Raw genomic sequence first — 25,214 nt, 5'->3', positions numbered from 1 at the left:
TCTAAACTGTAGCCTACCAAGTAAGTCATTGTTCACTGTCTTCCTCCTTCCTTTCACAACTTGATACCTTGGTACCTTGACCTACGAGTGCATTAATGTATGAGTTTTCCGAGGTACGAGCGGTCACTCTGTCTATTTTTTTAACTTTGTTACGCAAGCAAAAAATTGAGGTACGAGTTTGAGACGCCGCTGCTAGATGGCGAAGCGAAGCCAGAAAGTGAAGACTGTGACGAAAATTAAGATAAGCAAAGAAGTAAAAGTGAAAATTTTAAGGTTTAGGGATACGTAGTGTACAGGAGTGATAGTAAAAAACGAGTTTTCCCTCCGCCTCCGCTTATTGCCTCTACCCCCCCTCCACACACACACACACACACACACACACACACACACCCCACAGGCGTTTTCGTTAGCTCAAGTCCTCTCACCTCCAAAGAAAATACACTTAATTAAAACCTTATTATATCTTTACATACTCTTTTTATTATGTTTTTATACAAGATTTGTTATTTAAAAATGTATTTTCCAATTTAATAACATGAAACATAAAAATGGGGTGTCATTTTGAGGGTTGGAATGCCATTTTAGGTATTTTCAATATGGAAAACTGATTTGATGTGCAAGCAAACTGAGATACGAGCTTGTCCACGGAACGAATAAACTCGTAGGTCAAAGTACCACTGTATTTCTCTGGGGAGTTTATCTTTTGTCATCGTCGTGCGCCACCGGTGGAAGTTTTTTCTACCGAAGCCGTGCAGCTCAGAACACAGGTGAAGTGCGTTTTTTTTATTTCCGTTCGGAAATTTCATTGGTCTTATGTTATGTCGCTCAGTTTTTTGGCCTAAAGTTTGTGAAACCGGGAAAAACCCAGCAAATATCCATATATTAGCTGCTTCGTTGTTTAAGCCGTTCAAAACGTGGGAAAAAAGTAGCGGCTTATAGTCTGAAAAATACGGTAAATGCACTCTGACAGTGTTATTAGAATTTAGCATCTTTGAGAATAAGGCTTTTATGAATACTTTTCTCAAGTTATTTGATGGCTCTTTTCAGAATGAAAACAAAAATAAACAATGATAAATGGTTTTGGTACAAAAATTTGTGCACACTAGAGTCTCATAAAACCTCCTTACAGTTGTAATAACAGTATTATCCGACCATTCTTTGTCACTTAAAAGACATTTAAATATGATTCCTTCTAGGTTTCTTTTTTTTTCCTTTTTTTTATCACCTTTGGTTTGCTTGTTAATACATATAAACTTAATTCCGTGTTTGGCTTACCTTGTAAGAGGTAACAGGTTGGAGAGATTTTTAAAACTGTTACATTCGACATATACAATGCCTATCAAAGGCTTTGGGAACACACACAGTCTTTCATTATTTTTGAGACACATGCATGTTTCTTTTTGTGTACATCCAAACTATTTAAAAGGCAATGGAACACTAGAAATGGATAATGAATGACTGCAAGAATGTTGTTTGGACAGATGAGTCCAAATTTGACTTTTTTGGCTCTAACAGATGAACTTATGTAAGATGGAGAACAGAAGGGAAGATGTTAGCAGACTGCTTCTGGAGGTGAAGGCTTAATGTATTGGAATTGTTTTGTACATACTTTAACGGCATGCAGTTTAATGACTGTGGCTAATCGAAACTTTACCATACAAGACCTAAAGCATAAATCCAAGATCTGTAAGCTTTTTTTTTAGAGAGCATATAGTAGAGTGTTATCTATCGTGGAATAGCTAGCCAAGTCACCACACCTAAATCCTATTTAACTGCTCTGGGTCAACTGGATTGCAAGGTCAAAATGAAATATCCAACTAGCAAAGCACATCTCTGGCAGATTTTACCATTACAGCCTTTAAGATTTTAAAGCTCTTAGTCATGCTTAGGGAGGATTTTTCATTTTTTATATTTTTGTATTTTTATATATTTGTTCATGCCATTAAATTACATAGTTTGTTGTATATAATCAAACATGCATTGTTGTCATGGCTAGAATGACCAAATGGCCTTAACATGTAGAGCATTACACACTATTAACAAAGCATTTACAAAATTTTTTTTTTTGTTCTCTAAGTACTGATTTATAATTTATAACGGCACTTCAATTTTGATATTTGGAAAATGTATATTCACCATGTAACCCAATTTAAATTTATTTTTTAAATATATAGAGTTATATTGAGAATAACTCGTATATCTTGCAAATAAGAAAGAGAAAATATATGATCTATTATCTATATTATCTATTATCTATTATATTTGTAGAGGGATTTTTATTATAGGTGTGTGCAAGTAAAATAAAACCAAAACTCAACATTATTTAATAATTGTTGCACAGACATTAGAAATATTTTTATAGACATCTTAAAGTGTAATTTCTACATTAAATTATAAAAATTTTAATGTTTTTAATGTTTTTTTTCTGTCTCGATTAATTAATGCCTATTAGCATCTAAATTAAGTATTAATGCATTCAAAAATAACATTTATGTATTAAATAGTATTGTTTGTAGCAAAATCAAAGTAAAAAAAAAGGAAAGTTTCAAGAAAATTGTAAAATCACAAGTGCTTTTAGCCTACTTAATAATAATTAATTGACTGTAATTGTAACATAATGTTTATCGTAATGTATAATGACATTTAAGGTTTGTTTTCAGTGCATTGCTTTTGACATAGCAAGTCACATGACATGGCTCAGCTGACTTACACAACACCTGCAGTTCAGCTGAGAGGACTATACTCCTGACTGTGATCACTCTGTTGGTGTCTCAGTAGAGTTAACCAGTGGAGCAATGGTGCAGAAATATCAGTCACCTGTGCGGGTTTACAAATACCCCTTTGAACTCTTAATGGCGGTAAGTGTGTTTTTTCACAGTTATCTATGTGTTTATATGTGTGCTGGAAAATGTCTCCCAGAGATATACCTCTAAATAAGTGTGTGTGTGTGTGTGTGTGTGTGTGTGTGTGTGTGTGTGTGTGTGTGTGTGTGTGTGTGTGTGTGTGTATAAATCATGTTGATCTTTTACAGTTTTTATTTTACTCACTCTTGGATAATAAGTTTTTAATTAATGTTTGAACATTTGTTTCTGGAAAAAAAAAATATATATAAAAACTCTATCCCAGTGGCGTTTTTTTCTGTAGACATAAAGTTTGTTGCTTCTTTTATATGGCTTTTTATGGTCTTTTATTGACCAAGTAAACTGTATCCAGTTACTGGACCGGTTCCAATCGGAGTGAATATTTAACCTCAGCACCTCTAACATCTGCCATGTGTGGAGTGGATGAACTCTGCTCAGCAGAGATCCTGGTGAAAAGCATATGGAACCATTTTATTTATTTATTTATTAAACTCAGTATTTATAGACCATTTCAAATACAGTGGCTTGGTAGGCCCTTGGAAATTGAGAAATTGAATGACTAGGCATGTGCCTAAAATGATGGCATGTGTAAAATTACTAAACATTCCATGTGCATGATTATACTATCATTAGCTGTTAGGCGGTTTATTTAGACTGTTTCTACTATTGAGATAAAGTCGTATTTGGAAGAGAATAAGAGTCCTTATTAAAATAAATGCTAAGACAGCACTGCGTGTCTATGTTTCTTGGAAAATACGATTACATTTCTGTTTACAGTTCAAAGGGGGTTTAATAAAATTCAGAAACCATGGTAGGAAAAATTTTATTTTCAATCCAGTGCCTTAAGTAACCTTCATAACTATTTGAAAAAAAGGCAATATTTATAACCAAAAAAGTAGATTTTCACAACTACCTTATAATACCTATGTAGACAACAAACATTAAATAACAACATGTTTCTTAAATGTTTCATGTATGTATGTTTACACCAAGCTAACTTAACAATAAGATGTTTACGACCAACTTGTCTTTTATATAAATAAAATTGCAGTTTTGTCTTAAAAATATAGCATTCGCCCACATAGTCCATAAAGTCCCAAAGTTACTTTTACATAAAAAATTAACACATTGCAGAATTTAATTTGATTCTTCTAAAATTTTCACTAACGTATTGCATATACATTTGAACATGAGCAGGCTCAGTAAAGCTTTTTGCTTTGGCTATATATTTGTGTAAATATACCAAGAATGAGTGCTGGGTAATACAATTATTTCAATTAAAAAAAAATATTTGGTAATAAGTAGTTCCTGATGACAATTATACCCTAAGGCAATTGAAATTCAACAAACAATCCTTCGTTTTATTATTCTGTTTAACTTAAATTAAAATAGTTAATAAATGCAGCGTGATCATGTACAGTGCATGGTTTGGATAAAGTCAGCATTTTTTTCTTTTTTTCCGACCTCAACCCTATGTCAAGGGTTTGAAATAACTTTTATGATTTATGCCCACTTTAGTTAATTGACAAAATTATACTTACCATATTTTTCGGACTTTAAAACGATATTTTTTTCCCACGTTTTTTCCCTGCGGCTTAAACAACAAAGTGGCTTATTTATGATTTTTTCCTCGGTTTTTCCCGGTTTTACAAACTTCAAGCCAAAAATCTGAGCCCCATAACATTAAACCAAAAAAATTCTGAACGGAAACGGAAAAACGTACCTCACCTGTGTTCTGAGCTGCACGGCTTCGGAAGAAAAAAAGTTTTTTTAAATGCACGACAATGCCAAAAGATAAACTCCCAAGAGAAATAGTTGTGCAAGGAAGAAGAAAGACAGTGAACAATGACTTTCTTGGTAGGCTACTGTTTAGATACAAGCCGTTGTAACGCGTTGAGTCTGGGTCAAGGGAGAGCTCGCTAACTCCAGTTGCAACAGTTTTTCAAATTCAGTGCGTATATGGGTGCGCTTTATAGTCCGGAAATTACGGTAGTCCAGTATAATAGAGTCAGATTAAAGAGTCAGTCTGAAGGCCAGAAAACTCGCCAACAACTTAAATGTTAGCACTTTTTACCTAAAAAGTACATTCTGCATGCACAAACAAATATATTTCTTTTCAGAAGCATTTTTATTTTTTTCCCAAATTACATATACCAGAGTGTGGTATTAATGCTGTTGCTGTTTCCTTAACAACCAGGTAGCACATTTAACAGCTGCATCACTGAAATCCCTATTATCATCTGCCTGTTGTTTCTTCATCTTCACCATTCAAAATTCATCAAATTCTTGCATTTTCCATCATGACGAGTCTGACAATGGGGCCAAATATACTTTCAGCACTGATGTGTGCTTTAAAAAAAAGCAAATACAATAGTTTTCCTTTCATCTCTGTGTAGGAACTAGGATATTTTTCTTAGAAAACTCTCATCAAACATCAAATATCTAGCATGCAATTGAAGATTTAAAGATCACAATCACTTTTTGTCAGTTGCTAAATTTATAGCTATGAATTTATTGCTCTACTTTGCCCCCATCATAATAACTTTAATTATAGAATGCATTTAGAATCTTTCCAATCAGTTATAAAGAAACATCATCTAAACACGCTCTAAATAAAAATGTTTTAATCTTTATTTGGCTAGTTCAAGCTTGTGGGCTGTATATTTGCCCTGTCTAGGTGCTTGTCAGTATATGGCTAACATTGGCTAGCATGAGACTGAACTGAAAGTGAACTAGCTATCGAAATATCAGCGATTGTGTACGTCACTCTGGATAAGGGCGTCTGTTATATAGGTTTGTGATATTGGATATTGGATATTGGTGGTTGCTAAAATTAGGCGGGCTGCTGTATATGACATGCTCCATCTTTGGCTTTTTTTCAAAAGAAAATGTTTTGACATATATAATCAATAATTTAATGAGCACTTCAAAAACTGAGCTGATGTGAATTAATATTACATTAATTTTGACATTATTTGGCAGACTTATCAAAGCGACTTACATTTATTACATTAATGCAACTGAGCATTTGAGGGTTAAAGGTCTTTCTTAAGGGCCTAGCAGTTACAGCATATTTGTGCTGGAAGTTTACGTTTACATTTACTTTGACTGCATTCAGGATACACCCTTGTCCAGAGCAACGTACAAAACTGCTTTGAGTCTCTATGAATAAATAGATCTACAATATTATGCTAGATTACAAACTCAAGAGAAATCAGCCTACAAAATTTTTAAATAACAACCTTCTAATCAAACGCTCAACATCTTACTCACCAATCTAAGATTTCCCACTGTCGATCCCTATATGACACAGTTGCATAGAGCTAAATTATATAACATTAATTTACACTACAGTACAAATGAGCAGTTTCTGGGAAATATACTATATAGCAATACAAACAATAATCTACACTTTTCAGAAAGTCAGAGGATCTTTTGAACACCAGCTGGCTACACTGATAAGAACATGTCCATTTGATTGTTCTCTTCACACCACACTGCACAGCAGGCTGTTTCACATCATATCTCAAACAACTGTCTTCTTTTTTAGTGTACTGTGTGTATTTACTGCCACTTAGTATAGTTATGAAATCAGCTTTGTTATTATATTTGCTTTTATTTATCTATTTCATTCAAAATATGAACAATTATATATATTTTTTTTTAATTACGCAGACTGTTGTGACAGCATAGCAGTGTTAGGACAGTATATCTTTAAGAAACAGCTGTGTTTTGAAGACAAGTCTTGACAAGCAGTAGTGTTATGTATTGACAGCAGCTGAATTGATGAATATGCCTGTTAGGTGACCACTTAAAAATATGCTGCTGATGTTTTTTGGCTGGATTGTATAAATATATATTGGCTGTTCAGATTTACAGAAGATGTTAAATTAGGGTAGCACACTGCACTGTCACTACACCTTACATCAAATGCAGACCTAATGCTGAGTCCTTCTCTTAAGGGGGCACAGGTTTTCAAATCACTCCTTATAAATTATCTTCACAGAGTGCCTGAGTCTGAATGAGTCAGCTAAGTTCTGTGTCTAGGTAAATGTATATGTTTACAATTTTAAACTAATCCACACATCCATTCCCCCCCCCCCCCCCCAAACAGTTGATTTTTTTTAATACAAATATTTTTTATCCTGCAGTTCCTAAAGCACTGAGATAGCTAATTATGATTTTGCTGGTCACCTTTCTTCTTATGTATATAGGAAATCAGATTGTAATAGCACAGACTTGAAAACAATTAATCCTTCACTAGTAGATCGTGATAATGTAATAGTATTAAAAATGATGGCACTATTTAGTTCTTGACGCATATTTAAATGAAAATTCATATGCCACTCAATTTCACATTTTCTTTTCTCATAGGGTGCAGTAGTATTAAAAAGATAAAATCAATTGAATTGAGTGCCAATAAATATTCTGATTGGACAGAAGGTGTTTATTCATTTAATTCATTTTCATGGCTATAAATAGAATGCCACACAGTAATGCTGCTGTCAGGATTATGGACAGGGACTATGTTTTCCACAAGCAACCGAACTGTCACATGTGTAGTTGAATTTAATTACATTTGTTGGCACTTGCATCTGCTTTCAGCCTTATTCTCATTTGTATAGTAATTATTTATATATTTATCGTGATACCAATAGTGTTTAATATTTTTTTTATTTTTTTTTTACATTACCACTACATTTAGGGTACAAATGTAAAGAAAAGTACAATAAAGGGATTTAGTAATGCATAAAAATTATCTTAGCAAATATCTGAGTTATAAGAACAATAAAGCATCTTTGGTACATGCGGCATCACTATTTCAGGATGATTGTGCCGTCACATCATACCACAAAAAAATGAGTCATCGATTTTGTTTCAAAATATATTTTATTATACAGGGATGTCCTGTATAAAATTGGTTTTACTTCTTGAGTAAAGAGCAGGAATTAAATAAATAATAAAAAAAGCATTTAACAATAACATTTCTTTGATTTATTGAAAATCCTCTGTCTTTACCTGAACATTTCATAATATTGCTAGTTAATACACATAATATACTAATACAAATAAGCTATGGTTATGTGATTGTTTCAATATAGGCAGTTCTATAAGAAACATACATACAGGTGGGAAATATGGACTGGAATAGTTAACCAGTCATGGAAAATGTTTTAAAATATCTCATTGATGACCTGTAGTCTGATCAGCCATAGTGTTAGTCCAGTTTAGTCTTGGAAAAGTGTGCCCAGTTGCTTGAGAATCTCATTAGCTGTAGTTCTGTGCTCAACTGCTGTCATCCTGGCCCTTTATTCTTGCAATGTGAACACAGAAACAACTATAGCATATTGTTAAGTAAAAAAGAGTCCATTAGGATCAAATCAGATAGAAAAAAACAGTATTGTATAGGCCTAATATATCTGCAGGTTGCCTACAGTGGAGTGCTGTTTAATGAAAGACTTGGGATAAAAATTTTAAGAGAGAAAGCATGTGTAGTTGCCCTATTCATATAAGATTTAAAGTCAGCTATATAAAATAATACAATGTAGAATGGGGGCTGTTTATTATAGGTTCAAGGATTTGTTACCCTCATTATATGAATTAATATGAAACAAATAAATAAGTGTATAATCAAAGATCTTTGTGTAAAGTTGGGCATTCTAGGATTGGCTAGGCAATTTCATCTGCTTGGTGTCTTTATATGAATTGTAATAACAAATCCATAGCACATGAAACCAGGTTATGGGCAATATTTCATTATCTTCATGTCTTGTGCTTGCATGCTTTTTAACAGGCCTATGAGAGACGATTCCCAACTTGCCCCCTCATCCCCATTTTTGTACACAGTGACATCATCAGTGAAAGCCAGAGTGAGGATGGTGCAACTCACGTAATCAAGCGTAGGTGTGCTCTTGATGTGGAGGCCCCTCGATTGTTGAAAAGGGTAATTTTCACAAATTACAGCACAATAAGCTGTGTATGAAGTTAATGTATTTACTTGAGGCAGACTAACATTGTAGATTTTTTATTAGAACTTATTTGTACAATAAAATAACACTTTATGTACCTTATTTCCAACCCTGAAATTTTCCATTTCACTGATTTTAAGAAATAAAATACATTTTAAACAATGATTTACACAAAAATGTTCCATTCTGTACTAATTTTGTAATTTGCTCTTTTTTTTTCCTGTATCATTTTGTCTGTTTTTGTACTTTTTTTATTGACTTACACACAGAGCTGTGCTAAATAAAAATTAAATCAGCACAGTTACCTGTCTATAAAGAACCTTAATACTTTCAATCTTCAATACCTACAGATAGCTGGGGTGGACTACCTGTACTTTGTGCAGAAAAACACACTTGACCGGCGCCAGAGGACCCTGCATATTGAGACTTCCAATGAGTCCTTTTCCACCAGGGTGATCATCAAAGAGCACTGCAGCTACAGGGTCAGGAATGTAAACTACACTTGTTAAATAACTATACATCAATTCTTAGGCCTAGAAACAGTTAAAGGACATTTTGATAATTTGAAATTGACCTTTATTTATTCACATATGACTCAGATAGGCTAGTTGTGATAACTTATCTCAGGTTTCAGAGTATGTATTAACCTAAATGATCTTCCTGTGGGTGCTTTGTAATAGTCAGCTTTATTTTGCAGTTCGCTTACTTTGGACACATGATATGTCACTGCACTGTATAAATCACATTCAGATCTGCAGAGACCGGTCCTGTACTCTTAAGAGCAACCCAGCACCATGAAAAATATTATTTTGCAAAATGTGTGGTTGAGGGTAAAGTTTATATAAACTGTGCATGCCCAATAATCTCTCCATAGGTGCACCCAGAAAATGAAGACTGGACATGTTTTGAGCAGTCAGCCAGCATGGATATAAAGTCTTTCTTTGGATTTGAGAGTACAGCAGAGAAGATTGCAATGAGGCAGTATGCTTCCAGTATTAAAAAGGTGTGTGTGTGTGTGTGTGTGTGTGTGTGCGTGTGTGTGTGTGTGTGTGTGTGTGTAGGCATAGTATTGATTAACCACATAAATAGTATTTTAATTGCATGTCCACACAGGAATGAGCATAAAAATGTGTTTCTGTTATTAGGTGAGTTTTTTTTGCATTCGGGTTTCTTTTTGCAGAAAAAAAAATGCCTAGAAATCCCTTTCGTATATCAACTCTTTCTGCAGGGAAAGGAGATTATTGAATATTACCTTAGAGAGATGGAGACAGAGGGTATAACTCATGTACTTCGTTGGAGACCTCCTTCCACCATCACAGCATCACCTGAGCTAAAAGTCAACCCAACCACCATTCCCACATCTGACATATACAAAGAAGACAGTGAAAGAGTCCACAGAAACCTTGAAGAGAGCTTGCCTGCTTTGGCTGAAGGTAACTATTTGTGCATTAAATATTTTAATTTGGACCCTGGATAAAGACCAGCATGTTTTTCTTTTCTTTCTTTTCATTTTTTACATTTTGTTTACTTTATTTTGATGATGGGCATCACAATTATAAAAATACAAATACAATAATAATAATAATAATTCACATTTGGAAAATACAATAGTTGATAATATCTTTATAATAGATTTTTGGCTTTGCGTTGTGACTATTACAGATAAGTTAGATGCAGATTACATCAGAAACTATATAGGAGAGCTGAGCCCTCTGAATGAGAGTTGCTTCATCCGCCTACGGCAGTGGCTGAAGGACACACACAAGGGAAAGGTAGGGACAGATGGCTTGTAAACTAACAAGTTTATGCTGAGTGCACACCGCACAATAAGACATGTGCAGAACTGATTCTCATTAATAAGAAATACCAAGAAAATTGTATATATTATAGATTTATCTGTCTAACCCAGCCATTATGGTTGCACAAGCCAGTGCACTCTTAGTGCTGGTCCCAAGCACAGATAAATGGGGAGGGTTGCATTAGGAAGGGAATAAAGCATATAACATGGGCCAAATCAAATATGCGGATCACAAACCAGAATCACATACTGTATCGGTTGAGGCCCAGGTTACCAATGACCGTCACAGGTATTGTTAGCCAACAGGATACCATTGGAAATTGGCAAAAGGAGGAGAAGGAGAAGAGAAGACGTCTACAGAGACATCAGGAAAAAGAAGAAGAGTGGGAGAGTGGAGTTTGGGGGGGGCACTGGATGGTGGTCTGTAGGATGGCATTGGAGGTAATGAATGGAAAGTGTGTTTAGATAATAGGAAAATGAAAGAGAGAAGGTTGATGTGGGGATGGTAAAGCAGGAAGTGGATAGGATTAGTAAGGATGAAATGAGCAGTTATTAGGAGGATGAAAACTGGAAAATTCGACCAAATGACATACCAGTAGAAGCATGGAGATGTTAGAGAGATGGCAGTGGAGTTTTTAACAAGATTGTTTAAAAGACTTTTGGAAGGTAAGAGGATGCCTGAGGAATGGAGAGGGAGTGTGCTGGTACTAATTGTTAAGAAAAAGGGAGATGTGCAGACTTGCAGTAACTACAGGGAAAAAAAATTGATAAGCCACACCCTGAAGTTATGGGAAAGAGTAGTGGATGCCAGGCTGAGAAAAGAGGTGACCATCTGTGAGCAACAGTATGGCTTCATGCCGAGGAATGCACAGATGCAATATTTGCTTTGAGAATGTTGATTGAGAAGTATAAAGATGGGCAGAAGGAGTTGCATTGTGTATTTGTGGATCTTAAGAAAGCAAATGACAGGGTGCCAAGAGAGGAGGTGTGGTATTGTACAAGGAAGTCCAGTGTGGCAGAGAAGTATGTGAGGTTGGTGCAAGACATGTATGAGGACAGTGTTACAGCAGTGAATTGTGCAGTAGGAACGACAGACTGGTTCAAGGTGGAGCTGGGTCTGCATCAAGGATCGGCTCTGAGCCCTTTCCTGTTTGCAGTAGTGATGGACAGGTTGATGGACAAGGTCAGACAGGAGTCTTCATGGACAATGATGTTTGCGATGATATTGTGATTTGTGGTGAGAGTAGGGAGCAGGTGTAGAGAACCTGGAGTGAAGGAGGTATGTGCTGGAGAGAGGGGGAATGAAATTCAGAAGGAGTAAGACAAAGTAAATGTGTGTGAATGAGAGGAAGAGCAGTGGAGTGGTGCAGTTGCAGGGAGAAGAGGTGGCGAAGGTGGATGAGTTTAAGTACCTGTGGTCAATAGGGCAAAGTAATAGAGAGTGTGTTAGAGAAGTGAAGAATAGAGTGCAGGCAGGGTGAAGTGGGTGGAGAAGAGTGGTGGGAGTGATTTGTTAAAAAAAAGGGGTTTGCAAGAGTGAAAGGGAAAGTTAATAGAACTGTGGTGAGACCTGCTATGTTGTATGGTTTAGAATAAGGAAGTGGAGCTGGAGGTAGCAACGTTAAATGCTGAGATTTTCATTGAAAGTAATGAGGATGGACAGGACTAGAAACAAGTTCATCTGCAGAGGATGGAGAAGAATGCTGGGCACCATGGAGGAGGAAAAGAGGAAGGCAAAGGAGGAGGTTCATAAATGTAGAAGGGAAGACATGCAGGTAGTTTATTTGAAAGACGCAAATGTAGAGGACAGAGTAGTATGGAGACAGATGATTCGCTGTGGCAACCCCTAATGAGAGCAGCTGAAAGTAGAAGACTAAAGATTTATATATCTACTTGTACAAATACTGTACTGTACTGTACTTTATAGATAGCTAGCTAGCTATCTAGCTATCTAGCTAGATAGATAGATAGATAGATAGATAGATAGATAGATAGATAGATAGATAGATAGATAGATAGATAGATAGATAGATAGATCGATCATTTGAATATGAGAGAAGAGTAAAAGAAGAAGGATTAATAAGCAAGTTGATTGTTGAAGAGAGACTGCATTTGTAATGTAGGTGTGAGTATTAGGATGAATAGGAAAAAGGATCAGAATGAACGGGTAGGATATTGGGAATAGTGAGCCAAGGAATGTGTAAGGGGGCTGCTGAAATGAACAGGGGGGCAGACTAGTGTGAATGGCTCGGGAATACAATTGGTGAAAGTAATAAATAGGCAAGGAAATAGGATGGGTGTAGGGAATAAGAGCTGTGAGGGTTACGTTTAGATGGTTTGGGAAAATTAAGGAGGAATTGGGTAAATAGGCAAGCAGATGAATGGACAGAATATTAAAAAGAGAAGTGTGATAGAATAAGTGGGCGAGTAGAGAGAAGCTGACTAGGAAAAATGGTGTACTGGGATGCATTGAGAAGAAGGAGATGTCGAGAGGAGGGAGAGGAGGAGGGATCACTTTATCTACCCAATAATAGTCTCTTCTACTAATCTCAAGCTCTCCATCACACACCGAATCCCTCTTCATTTATTTTAATCCTCTCCAATTATTCATCCTAAATGAAGAATTGTGATGAATAAGAGAGGGAGTTGGTTAAATGAGGGAAAGGGATAGGGATCAATAGTTTAGTAGGGACTGAAACCCAGCCATTAGGGGGGCACAAGCCAGTGTACTCTTAGTGCCGGTCCCAAGCCCGGGTAAATGGGGAGGGTTGCGTTAGGAAGGGCATCCAGCGTAAAACATGTGCCAAATCAAATATGCGGATCACAAATGAGAATTTCATACCGGATCGGTCGAGGCCCGGGTTAACAACGACCGCCACAGGTATCGTTAGCCGACAGGGTACCGGTGGAAATTGGGCTACTGTTGGCCGAAGGAGGAGAGGGAGAGGAGGAAGGCGTCTACAGAGACGGCAGGAAAAGGAGCAGTGTAGGAGAGTAGAGGTTCGGGTTGGTACTTTAAATGTTGGTACTATGACGGGTAAAGGGAGAGAGATAGCTGATATGATGGAGAGGAGAAAGGTAGATGTGTTGTGTGTTCAGGAGACCAAGTGGAAAGGGAGTAAGGCCAGGAACATTGGAGGTGGGTTTAAACTGTTTTATCATGGTGTGGATGGGAAGAGAAATGGTGTAGGGGTGATTCTGAAGGAAGAGTACAGTAAGAGTGTAGTGGAGGTGAAGAGAGTTTCTGATAGGGTGATGATCGTGAAGGTGGAAGTTGAAGGGATGATGATAAATGTCATCAGTGCCTATGCTCCACAAGTTGGCTGTGAGATGGAGGAGAAGGAAAGATTCTGGAGTGAATTAGATGAAGTGGTAGATGGTGTACCTAGGAAAGAACGATTGGTGATTGGGGCAGACTTTAATGGGCATGTAGGTGAAGGGAACAGAGGTGATGAGGAGGTGATGGGTAGGTATGGTTTTAAGGAGAGGAATGTGGAAGGGCAGATGGTGGTAGATTTTGCTAAAAGGATGGAAATGGCAGTGGTGAACACGTATTTTAAGAAGAAGGAGGATCATAGGGTGACATATAAGAGTGGAGGAAGGTGCACACAGGTGGATTATCTTCTGTGTAGGAGATGCAACCTGAAGGAGATTGGAGACTGTAAGGTGTTGGCGGGGGACAGTGTAGCTAGACAGCATCGAATGGTGGTCTGTAGGATGGTTTTGGAGGCGAAGAAGAAGAGGAGGAAAGTAAGGTTTGAAAGAAGAATAAGATGGTGGAAACTGAAGGAGGAAGAGTGTAGTGTGAGGTTCAGGGAAGAGGTCAGACAGGGGCTTGGTGGTGGTGGTGAAGAGGTGCCGGATGATTGGGCAACTACTGCAGGAGTGATGAGGGAGGCAGCTAGAAAAGTACTTGGTGTGACATCTGGAAATAGAAAGCAAGACAAGGAGACGTGGTGGTGGAATGAGGAAGTGCAGGAGAGCATTAGGGGAAAGAGATTGGCAAAACAGAAGTGGGATCGACAGAGTGATGAGAAAAGTAGGCAGGAGTACAAGGAGATGCGGCAGCAGGTTAAAAGGGATGTGGCGAAAGCCAAGGAAAAGGCATATGAGGAACTGTATAAGAGGTTGGACACTAAGGAAGGAGAAAAGGATTTATACCGATTGGCCAAGCAGAGGGACCGAGCTGGGAAGGATGTACTGCAAGTTAGAGCAATAAAGGATGGAGAGGGAAATGTGTTGACTAGTGAGGAGAGTGTGTTGAGAAGATGGAGGGAGTATTTTGAGCAGCTGATGAATGAGGAAAATCAGAGAGAGAGAAGGTTGGAGGATGTGGAGTTGGTGAAGCAGGATGTAGATAGGATTAGTAAGGAGGAAGTGAGAGCAGCGATTAAGAGGATGAAGAATGGAAAGTCGGTTGGACCAGATGACATACCGGTAGAAGCGTGGAGATGTTTAGGAGAGATGGCAGTGGAGTTTTTAACCAGATTGTTTAACAGGATTCTGGAAGGGGAGAGGATGCCTGAGGAATGGAGAAGGAGTGTGCTGGTACCGATCTTTAAGCATAAGGGAGATGTGCAAACCTGCAGTAACTACAGGGGAATTAAGTTGATCAGTCACACCATGAAGTTATGGGAAAGAGTAGTGGAAGCCAGGCTGAGAGAGGAGGTGACCATCTGTGAGCAACAGTATGGTTTCATGCCGAGGAAGAGCACCACAGATGCCTTATTTGCTTTGAGGATGTTGATGGAGAAGTATAGAGAAGGACAGAAGGAGCTGCATTGTGTATTTGTGGATTTAGAGAAAGCGTACGACAGGGTGCCGAGAGAGGAGTTGTGGTATTGTATGAGGAAGTCAGGTGTGTCAGAGAAGTATTTGAGGGTGGTGCAGGACATGTATGAGGACAGTGTGACGGCAGTAAAGTGTGCAGTAGGTACGACAGACTGGTTCAGGGTGAAGGTTGGACTACATCAAGGATCGGCCCTGAGCCCTTTCCTGTTTGCAGTGGTGATGGACAGGTTGACGGACGAGGTCAGACAGGAGTCTCCCTGGACTATGATGTTTGCAGATGATATTGTGATTTGTGGTGAGAGTAGAGAGCAGGTTGAGAAGAGCCTGGAGAGGTGGAGATATGCGCTTGAGAGAAGGGGAATGAAAGTCAGTAGGAGTAAGACAGAGTACATGTGTGTGAATGAGAGGGAGGGCAGTGGAGTGATGCGGTTGCAGGGTGAAGAGGTGAAGAAGGTGGAGGAGTTCAGGTACCTGGGGTCAACAGTGCAAAGTAATGGAGAGTGTGTTAGGGAAGTAAAGAAAAGAGTGCAGGCAGGGTGGAGTGGGTGGAGAAGAGTGACAGGAGTGATTTGTGATAGAAGAGTATCTGCAAGAATGAAAGGGAAAGTTTATAGGACTGTGGTGAGACCTGCGATGTTGTATGGATTAGAGACAGTGGCATTGAGTAAAAGACAGGAGGTGGAGCTGGAGGTAGCAGAGCTGAAGATGTTGAGGTTTTCGTTGGGAGTGACGAGGATGGACAAGATTAGAAATGAGTTTATTAGAGGGACAGCACATGTAGGATGTTGTGGTGACAAGGTGAGGGAGGCGAGATTGAGATGGTTTGGACATGTGCAGAGAAGGGACATGAATTATATTGGTAGAAAAATGCTGAAGATGGAGCCACCAGGTAGGAGGAAAAGAGGAAGGCCAAGGAGGAGGTTCATGGATGTGGTGAGGGAAGACATGCAGGTAGTTGGTGTAAAAGAGGCAGATATAGAGGACAGGGTGGTATGGAGACGGATGATCCGCTGTGGCGACCCCTAATGGGAGCAGCCGAAAGAAAAAGAAGAAGAGTTTAGTAGGGACTGAGTGGGATGAGTATGGAAGTGATTGGGATGAAAGGAATGGAGACTGTAAAAAAGGTATGATGGCTGCATATGTTAGAAAACAAATCCGTGAGAGGCTCCTGAATGTATTCCTTCAAAGAAGGAGCCTCTCTGCTAGACTATTTATAAGCCAGAGAAGAGTAGTTGCAGATGGAAGCAGGTCAGTAGTGCAATTGCTTTTGAGTTTTTTCAATATGTTTTTTGAATTTTTCTATAGTGAAAATCTGTTTTCTAATCGGGAGTTAATTGTTGTATTAAATGTGTATTTAACATTATACAAAATTTACCCATATCCATCTGTCACAGCTTCCCAAAGACCAGCATGTGTTGAGGTTTCTGCGCTCACGGGAGTTCAACGTAGAAAAAGCTCGAGAGGCATTGTGCCATACACTCACCTGGAGAAAACAACACCAAGTGGACTTCCTGTTGGACTCATGGATATGTCCACAGTTGTTGCATGACCACTATACAGGGGGATGGCACTATCATGACAAAGGCAAGAAGAATCAAGACATTTTGTATGACATATATCATATAAACAATTTTCTAAATTACTTGTGAACATTATTTATTAAACTTAAAGCTAATTTAATAAAGAAAAATTGTTTCTAAAGATATACATAATAATCCAACAAATCGATTGTGCAAAACGAACAGTAAAAAGTGATTCTGGTTCTACATTATGTAGATGGCCTCCCTCTCTACATCTTACGGCTAGGACAAATGGACACCAAGGGTCTTGTCCGGGCTTTAGGGGAAGAATCTCTTCTTCGACATGTAAACAGTAAATATACATACATATTTTGTAGATAAATAAAGTGCAGCCTAATTAACATATCTGCTTCTCTCCTTATTTCTTTATCAGGTGTTATCCATCAATGAGGAAGGTCTCAAGCGCTGCGAGGAGAGCACAATCACCTTTGGTAAACCAATTAGGTAGGACTAACACATGACTCTAAGCAATATATCTATTTAAATACACTATGCCCTAAATGCACTGACATTTATGTGTAGTTGCTGGACCTGTCTGGTGGATCTTGAAGGGTTGAATATGAGGCATCTGTGGAGGCCAGGAATTAAAGCTTTACTGAGGATTATAGAAGTGGTGGAAGCCAACTACCCTGAGACACTAGGACGGTTGCTCATACTGAGAGCTCCCCGAGTATTTCCTGTGCTCTGGACACTGGTAAAAACAGATATGCATGCTGTGTACATAGGCCAGAAGTTATTTATGAAATTGCAGTTAACTGAAACATTTTTACTGAAATACACTGCATAAACTATGTAGTAGGGTTTCAAATGTCTAACTCTGCTAACAAATCTTATATCAAGGTCTTAAATTTTAAATACAACTATTCTGAATCATGTTTAGTTAAAAAAAACTAGTATCTCCAAGAGTACTAATTCACAAATGAGTATATGTTATATCTGAAGTAAATTTCTGATTAAAGTACTGATCTAATACAGTAGTAATGCATGTACTGTAGCACTGCTGCTTCCCAGCTCCAGGGATCCCACTGTGGATTTCCTCTGGGTTCTCTGGTTTCCTCTAACAGAATGCTTATAAGGAAATATGATCCAATTGTGGGTAATTTCCCCCACTTCTCACCCACTGTTCATGAGAAATGTAGAATAAACTAGAATAAAGTGATTACTGAAGATGAACGAGTGAAAGAAACTCAAAAAGTAATTCTAAATGGTTAAAAAAACCATGTAAGAAAAAAGAATTACATAAATAAATAATGTGTGTGTGTGTGTGTGTGTGTGTGTGTGTGTGTGTGTGTGTGTGTGTGTGTGTGTGTGTGTGTGTGTGTGTAAACTTGTTTACTTGGCAACAAATATTTTGCATTGTTATATTATTTTTTTTATTATTTACAGCTTTAGCCACTGTTAGTATATGACAGGTCCATCAACAAAAGATTTACTCACATGTATCCAAAACAAAGGCAGCTAGATTACTAGATCTCGTTTTGCCATTTGTGTCCTACACGATCTGTATCGGAAACACTTTTTGTACTGTGCATGTCCGCAAATGCGTCTACTTCATAAAATATGTATATTTATATGAAGAGAATCCTTAGTAAAAAACTATTTCCAGTATGGATCAGGTAGTGTCAACCAGAGCAGTATTACCGGAACTGCGAAATGATTCACTTGAAATAATTTTGTTAGTAGACACATTTGCACACGTGTGCAGTACAAATAGTGTTTCCAGTAAGGATTGATTATCCAAAATGTGAATAACTATGCAAAGGTTTGTTGTGGCACATTTTAATTTGGCTTAACAAAATCCTACTTATGCCTAGCAGGGACAAATGCAAGCAAGTTTACAAAAAGCATGCTTGCTCTTTTGGATGTGCAGATGGCATGGGTCAACCATATTAGCCTTTCCCCCTAATAAACTTAGCCTTAAAATAACCATGTTTTCAAATGGTTGACATACTGTCTACGTATAGACATTTCTTTTTCTTGTTTGTACCATCAGTAAATGTCATCACAAATTGATCCACCAGCAGTAAAATGTCATGAGTTAATTCAGGTTTGTAAGGTGTTATTGCAATCTCTGCAGCCATGGCTAATTAAATGTCATGTTTGTGCTCTTTTTTATTGACCTCATACTCCATCCTCTAGATTAGCCCATTCATTGATGAGAACACTCGCAAGAAATTCCTCATCTACGCTGGGAATGACTATCAGGATTCAGGAGGCTTGGTGGATTACATAGACAGAGAGTTCATACCTGACTTTCTTGGAGGAGATTGTCCCGTAAGTAAAATGGCCAAGCACTGGTTGAAATGGTGGTGGCGGCAGTAATTCAATTATTATGGAAGTATTACCATTTTATCTGAAATGAGGAAATCACAAATAAATGTTTTACCTCAAATGTGATCTTTATATCCAATATCCAATGTACATGCAGTACTTCTGTGATGAGTGAATAATGAGATACAGTATCAATACATTATCAATGAGATACAATATGAGCTTATGGTTATAAATTATTTGAGCCCCTCATTAAGCATGACCAATTTCAGCCTTGGCAACATACATTTTCATAAATTGTGTATCATTATAAGTATTTGTTCTGAATGGAAATGCACAAAAAGACTAAATGAAGCACTAGGAACTGGATTTTTAGTAATGAAAGAACCAGGGGAGCTTATTTGTCCTTTTTTGTCCTGTTTTTTGTCTTTGATTCATGTGTAGTGTGAAGTTCCAGATGGAGGCGTGGTTCCCAAATCTTTGTACCGCACAGCAGAGGAGCTGGAGAATGAGGAGATCAAACTCTGGACCGAAACAATCTACAAAACTGCAAGTGTGTTCAAAGGAGCTCCACATGAGGTATTTTAGAGCTCTTGCATTTCATCTAAGATTTAGATAGCGCCACAAAGTATTTAAAATGTTTTGGGTGATGGTGCCCTCTGCTGGTGCTTAGAAATTAAACTATAGCAACAACCTTAAATAAGTGAGTGGAAGTTTTCTAAACTGGTTTGAGATTCAGTTTAATTGCTAGACAGAAAAGGGATTTTCTTTTTTTTAAATATATATTCACTCCTTATTTTTTTCTGTTGTCAGGTGCTGATTAAAATCACAGAGGCAACCTCAGTGATCACATGGGACTTTGATGTGTGTAAAGGTGACGCTACCTTTAACATCTATCACTCCAAAAAAGCCCCACAGACTCAGAAACGAGATACTCTGGGTAATCAGAATGCCCCTGGAGCCAACAATGTGCAAGTGATTGAGAAATCCTGGGTGCTAGGGAAGGACTACAGTTTGGTGGAAACTGCTCTAACTTGTAGAGAGGGCGAGAGCATACAAGTAACCACAGATGTGTCATATACTCAAAAAATTTTGCAAACAATTGAAATAACTATTAATAACATTGCTAAGTTAATATCCCTGTTCCCCTGTTTCTCTCTTCTTGTAGGGCTCTCATATAACACGTTGGCCTGGCTTCTACATACTGCAGTGGTGCTACCACAGCTCAGCATCTAGCTTATCCTCCCTTCAAGTCTCCACACAGAAGTGTAGGGTGATGTACTACACCGAAGTACTGCACTCTCATGACTTCAGGTTTGCTACACATTTCCACAGATTTAACACATGCAGTTCATATATGAATAGTTCAGTGCCTGTCAAAAGTTTGGAAAGATCTCAAATGTAATTATTCTGAGACATGTGCATGTTTCTTTTGTTTCTATACAATAAAGTAGGTAAAATACAAAAATTAGACAGTAATTGACTGAATGTCAAGTCAAGTCAAGTTTATTTCTATAGCACTTTTCACAACAGACTTATCTCAAAGCAGCTTTACAGAAATTAACACTAAGGTGAATGGTGTGCATTTATCCCTGATGAGCAAGCCATGGCGACTGTGGCAAAGAAAAACCTTTGCGATCATCACAGATCCAACACCAGCTTCTCCATGCCATAGCCTTTAAACACTCAACGAGGTCCAATGTCAAAATTCCACATGAAGTGGGATCCAATTGGCACTGGTACGTCTCTAGATGGTTTGGGATATTTGCAGGGTCGGCATCTACTTCTTTAAAGGTCCACAATCTTCATAAGGTGGGATGTGACTGGGGCTAGAGCAGGGGTGGGCAATTAATTTTTACAAGGGGCCACATGAGAAAGTTAAATTGTGTCAGAGGGCCACACCAACGATAATATTTTAGGGATGCACCGAAATGAAAATTCTTGGCCGAAACCAAAAACCAAGGCCAAAACTGAACCAACGAAAGAAAAGATTGTCAATTATAAGAACCATTGTATTTGTGGCTATGAGTGTGTACAAACCTCACTAAAATCAATGCATTGCAATTAAAAAAATAAATAAATTACAAAAGTGTTGTATTTATTATTATAAATGATTGTTATTTATTTGTTACCATTCATAATATTTACAGACAGACAGCGGCCAATTATTATTAGCAGCGGTCTGTTAAAGGAAAATAATTGATCGCCGAACGTTTGGAAGCCCATTCAAGTGAATGGAACGATCTAATCTACAGCATTAAGAAGAGCCGTGTAATAAATAATATTATATTATAATCATTATTATTTTCGGGATCCACGGGGAATGTTTTAAAGATCAACCCGTCGATCCACTGGAGACCACTGATCTAAGGCAATGAAATCCATAATTTTTTGTGTTATGTCTTTTGCCTTGGCACCATCAATGGAAAACTTTCCTGCCTTTTCAAAAACGTCCTCTACAGACGGAGTGCGCATGCTCGGATTGACTTTACTTTTCTGCGCCGCGTTCTTCTCATATTTAGAATGGCAATCGGGATGTTCGGATTTCAGGTGATAAATTAAACCCGACTTGGAGAAACTATTTACAGATACACCCCCTCTTGAAATTTCAGCATTGCATGTTTTGCAAATCGCTTTCCGCACACCGCAGACATTTTGGCTCTTATCCAGATAATCGTGTGCTGCTGCGCTTTTTTATTGCGTCTTTAGGTCTTTTAGGTATTTCAGCCGAAAATATTCGGTGGCCGAATTTTCAGTGCATCCCTGTAATTTATGATTAGCCTCACGCGGGACGTACAAAGGGCCATATGTGGCCCGCGGGCCGTAGTTTGCCCAGGTCTGGGCTAGAGCAACCTCAGGATGCCTTGGGATGGGTAGAGAAAGATAAGCAGTGGAGAGGAATTAGCGTAGCTGCTGTTCATGATATTAACAGCACAAATTGATAATGTGCATGTGATCTGGAGCACAAGGATATGATGTGATGTTTGTTATGTGTAGGCTTTGCTAAAAAGACAAGTTTTTAATCTGCTTAGCAATATTTCTAAGGTGGAAGAAGGCTGTTTTTGTGACATGGTTAAAATGATTTTTAAAAGACAAGTTGCGGTCTAAAATAACGCCCAGGTCTTTTATCGTTGAACAAGTAGTTACAGTAGTTGTTCTCTTGTAAGTAGGAACATAACTGGGCAGTGACAATCTTTTCTAAAATCTTAGACATAAATGGGAGATTTCAAATGGGTCTGTAATTTTAAAGCATGTTTAGATCCAAATAAGGTTTCTTAATGAGGGGCTTAATAACTGCTAACTTGAGAGGTTTAGGGACATGACTTAAAGATAGTGAGGAGTTAATAATATTCAGAAGAGGCTAGCTGTATGTAACACTTCCTTCAGTAGTTTAGTTGGAATGGGATCTAACTGGCATGTTGTTGATTTAGCTTTGGTAATAACATCATGCAGCTCTTCCTGTCCTATACATGTAAAGCAGTGTAGTTGTGGAGTTTTAGATAGGGTCAGAAGATGCTGTCAGAGGTTGGACCGCCACAATTGTTTTTCTAATACTATACATTTTTTCAGTAAACTAATTCATAAGGTCCTTAGTACTAAACTGGGGTGGAATATATTTTTTCAGATACCTGATTTGTTGTTAATTTTGCTACTGTACTGAAAAGGAACCTGGGATTGTTTTGGTTGTTTGCTATGAGTTTGCTCAGGTGTTCAGCTCTAGCAGCTGTCCAGATTACGGACCGTTCTCTCGAGGGCATGCGTATGACTATTATACCAAGGTGCAGGTGTTTTTTCTCTAAACCTTTTTAACCGGATGGGGGCAAAAGTGTCTAATGTGCTAGTGAGGATAGTGTCTTTGTTGTTAGTCTTTTCCTCAAGATTACTGTACAAGGTCTGTACACGGTGGCCAGAGCGAGAGACAGTAGGGGTTTCCTATGTATGTCTAAAAGTAAAATTTCAAGAATGAGCACTTCAAGTTATCTAAACCTGAATGTCATTCATATGCGATAAAATTATGTGTGGACTGTGACTAATTGGAACAAACTTCATCGTACAACAAGACAATGACCTGAAGCATCGATCTATAAGCCTTATTTAGAGGTCCCGAAAATACATATTGAAGTAGCAAAGAACAAGTTTTACAAGGGCCATAGCAACGTATTACAGCTAAATCTTTGGAGAAACTAACTGTCCAGATGGCAACCATGTTTGAAGATGTTATTCATAGGGAGGGTTTTTTAAATGAAAATAAAGTTTCACATCTGCACATTTATACTGTATATTTGTTTGGTCTAATAAAATGTATATACCATTAAACTTAACTACATTACACTAGTTTGTTGCATATAAACAAAGGGACCATTCATGTGTCCCTGAAAAATTATAAAAGACTGTGTTTCCAAACTTTTGAAGGCATTGTAGCTTAATGTTGAGGACTGGGAACTACCAGGGGTCCCTGAAGTGGTGAAGCCTTTTTGAAAAATTTGATAATCTTTACTTTAAAATATTTGTAATTAAATATGTTTGTTTTATTTTATTAAAAATAATATTTATGCTGTTTTATATCATGGTCTTTAAATACTTGATTTTTATTGGATGTAAGACATTAATTCACACCGTTTTTTTATATTTTTTATATTTTTGTTATCATATTTTAGGGGTTCTATGACAAGTTTGGAGTCCAGTCATAGTGGTTTCTCTCAGCTGAGCACCAACACCATATCATCTGGCCAGTCACATTCCAGCTCAGTTGCTTCACGCTAGAACATAAGCAGCATAAGCACTGCAATTGTTTCAAAACAAATACTGTTTAAAATGTTGCACAGACATTTGTGATGTTACTGAAGTTGATGATGAGAATCTGTTCTCATGTCATATTATATAATAAAAATAATTTTCAAAAAATGACGTTCTTACTAAGACAGTAATTAAGTATTTGTTAAAAGACACTTCATACATTTATTTACTAAGTACAGTAATTACAAAATAAATAAAAACATTTATATAGGAAGGGTAATGTTTTTTACTTAGCTTAAACTGAATAGCTTAGAACTTGAGCTTAAATATGTAGTGTAATTTTATATAGGTTTTCTTATAAGTATATACTTACACAGTTATTCTAATAATAATTTAGAGAATTTGGCCTTTTGGTTATAAAATATTTGTACCCCAGTGAGACAGGCAGTCTTAAATGACTATATCGGTTGTGCATGAGACATCAGGAAGTGTGATTCTTCTTAGCTTCCACAAGATGGCAATGTGATAAGCCTTGGAATAAATGTGTACTTGAGAATGGCTTCGATCGAAATGATGTGCAACGTTTCCATAATGGCAAACCTGCAGAGATGGCAAATGTACACACATCCTTCACTCAGGTAGAAGTACAGATACTTACAGTATGTTTTAAAAGACTTTGGTAAAAGCTGAAGTACTGAATACACTATTTTATTCAAGAAGTGGGCTCTGACATGTACATAATTAAAAAGTAACAATTACTACTACCTGTTTTAGTGTCACGCTGGTAACTGGACCTAACATCATAATTACATAATAAGACAAAATAATAAAAAAATATAATTTTCCAATGTATGTATCCAGGCTGAACAACCACTATATAGAACAAAAGCAGAGAAAAGATAAGGATCATGTTTACATCGCCATTTACATAGCAATACTTTTTGTTGCCTTCTGCCTTGCTTGTTGTTAACTTCGTAGGCTAGCCTATATCTGTGGTGCACAAAGAGAAGAAAAAATATTGATCATGTCACCAAATAGATTAAAACTAAAGTAACTTGTCTGGTTTAAAAATGTAAGAAGTAAAGAGTACATATATTTGTGTAAAAAATGTAATGAGTAAAAGTCCAAAATTAAATAGTGAAGTCAAGTACTGATATCAGAGAAATCTTAAGTATAGTAACAAAGTATTTGTGCTTTGTTACTACTC

The 25,214-nt window shown here is 37.4% G+C and overlaps 1 protein-coding gene across 2 annotated transcripts; it reads left to right on the top strand.

The window, feature by feature from the left end:
• Window positions 1-2,696: 2,696 nt before the first annotated feature.
• Window positions 2,697-24,176, top strand: sec14l1 (SEC14-like lipid binding 1). 2 transcript variants are annotated; one of them, XM_083565839.1, is made up of 16 exons: window positions 2,697-2,858; window positions 8,656-8,805; window positions 9,181-9,312; window positions 9,705-9,833; window positions 10,059-10,263; window positions 10,493-10,602; window positions 16,814-17,003; window positions 17,196-17,284; window positions 17,373-17,443; window positions 17,522-17,693; window positions 19,139-19,273; window positions 19,715-19,849; window positions 20,084-20,329; window positions 20,439-20,584; window positions 23,929-24,055; window positions 24,090-24,165. In XM_083565839.1, the coding sequence occupies exons 1-15, from the start codon at window positions 2,796-2,798 to the stop codon at window positions 24,032-24,034; spliced, it is 2,079 nt and encodes a 692-aa protein (XP_083421965.1). In that variant the 5' UTR covers window positions 2,697-2,795; the 3' UTR covers window positions 24,035-24,055; window positions 24,090-24,165. The 2 variants fall into 2 exon arrangements, with proteins under 2 accessions (XP_083421965.1, XP_083421964.1); XM_083565838.1 differs by having other exon boundaries at window positions 2,698-2,858; window positions 23,929-24,176.
• The last annotated feature ends 1,038 nt before the right edge of the window (window positions 24,177-25,214 follow it).

This window comes from Silurus aristotelis (assembly GCF_946808225.1).
Source record: "Silurus aristotelis genome assembly, chromosome: 17".
Classification (NCBI taxonomy): domain Eukaryota; kingdom Metazoa; phylum Chordata; class Actinopteri; order Siluriformes; family Siluridae; genus Silurus; species Silurus aristotelis.
This window is presented reverse-complemented; position numbering and strand designations above follow the sequence as displayed.

What these genes read in the sequence shown, in the direction of transcription:
- sec14l1 (XM_083565838.1), top strand. Translation starts at nt 2,796, where the DNA reads ATGGTGCAGAAATATCAGTCACCTGTGCGGGTTTACAAATACCCCTTT. An exon ending in CCTTTGAACTCTTAATGGCG is followed by an intron (nt 2,859 to 8,655) that starts GTAAGTGTGTTT and finishes GCTTTTTAACAG; the next exon opens with GCCTATGAGAGACGATTCCC. An exon ending in CTTGCCTGCTTTGGCTGAAG is followed by an intron (nt 10,264 to 10,492) that starts GTAACTATTTGT and finishes TGACTATTACAG; the next exon opens with ATAAGTTAGATGCAGATTAC.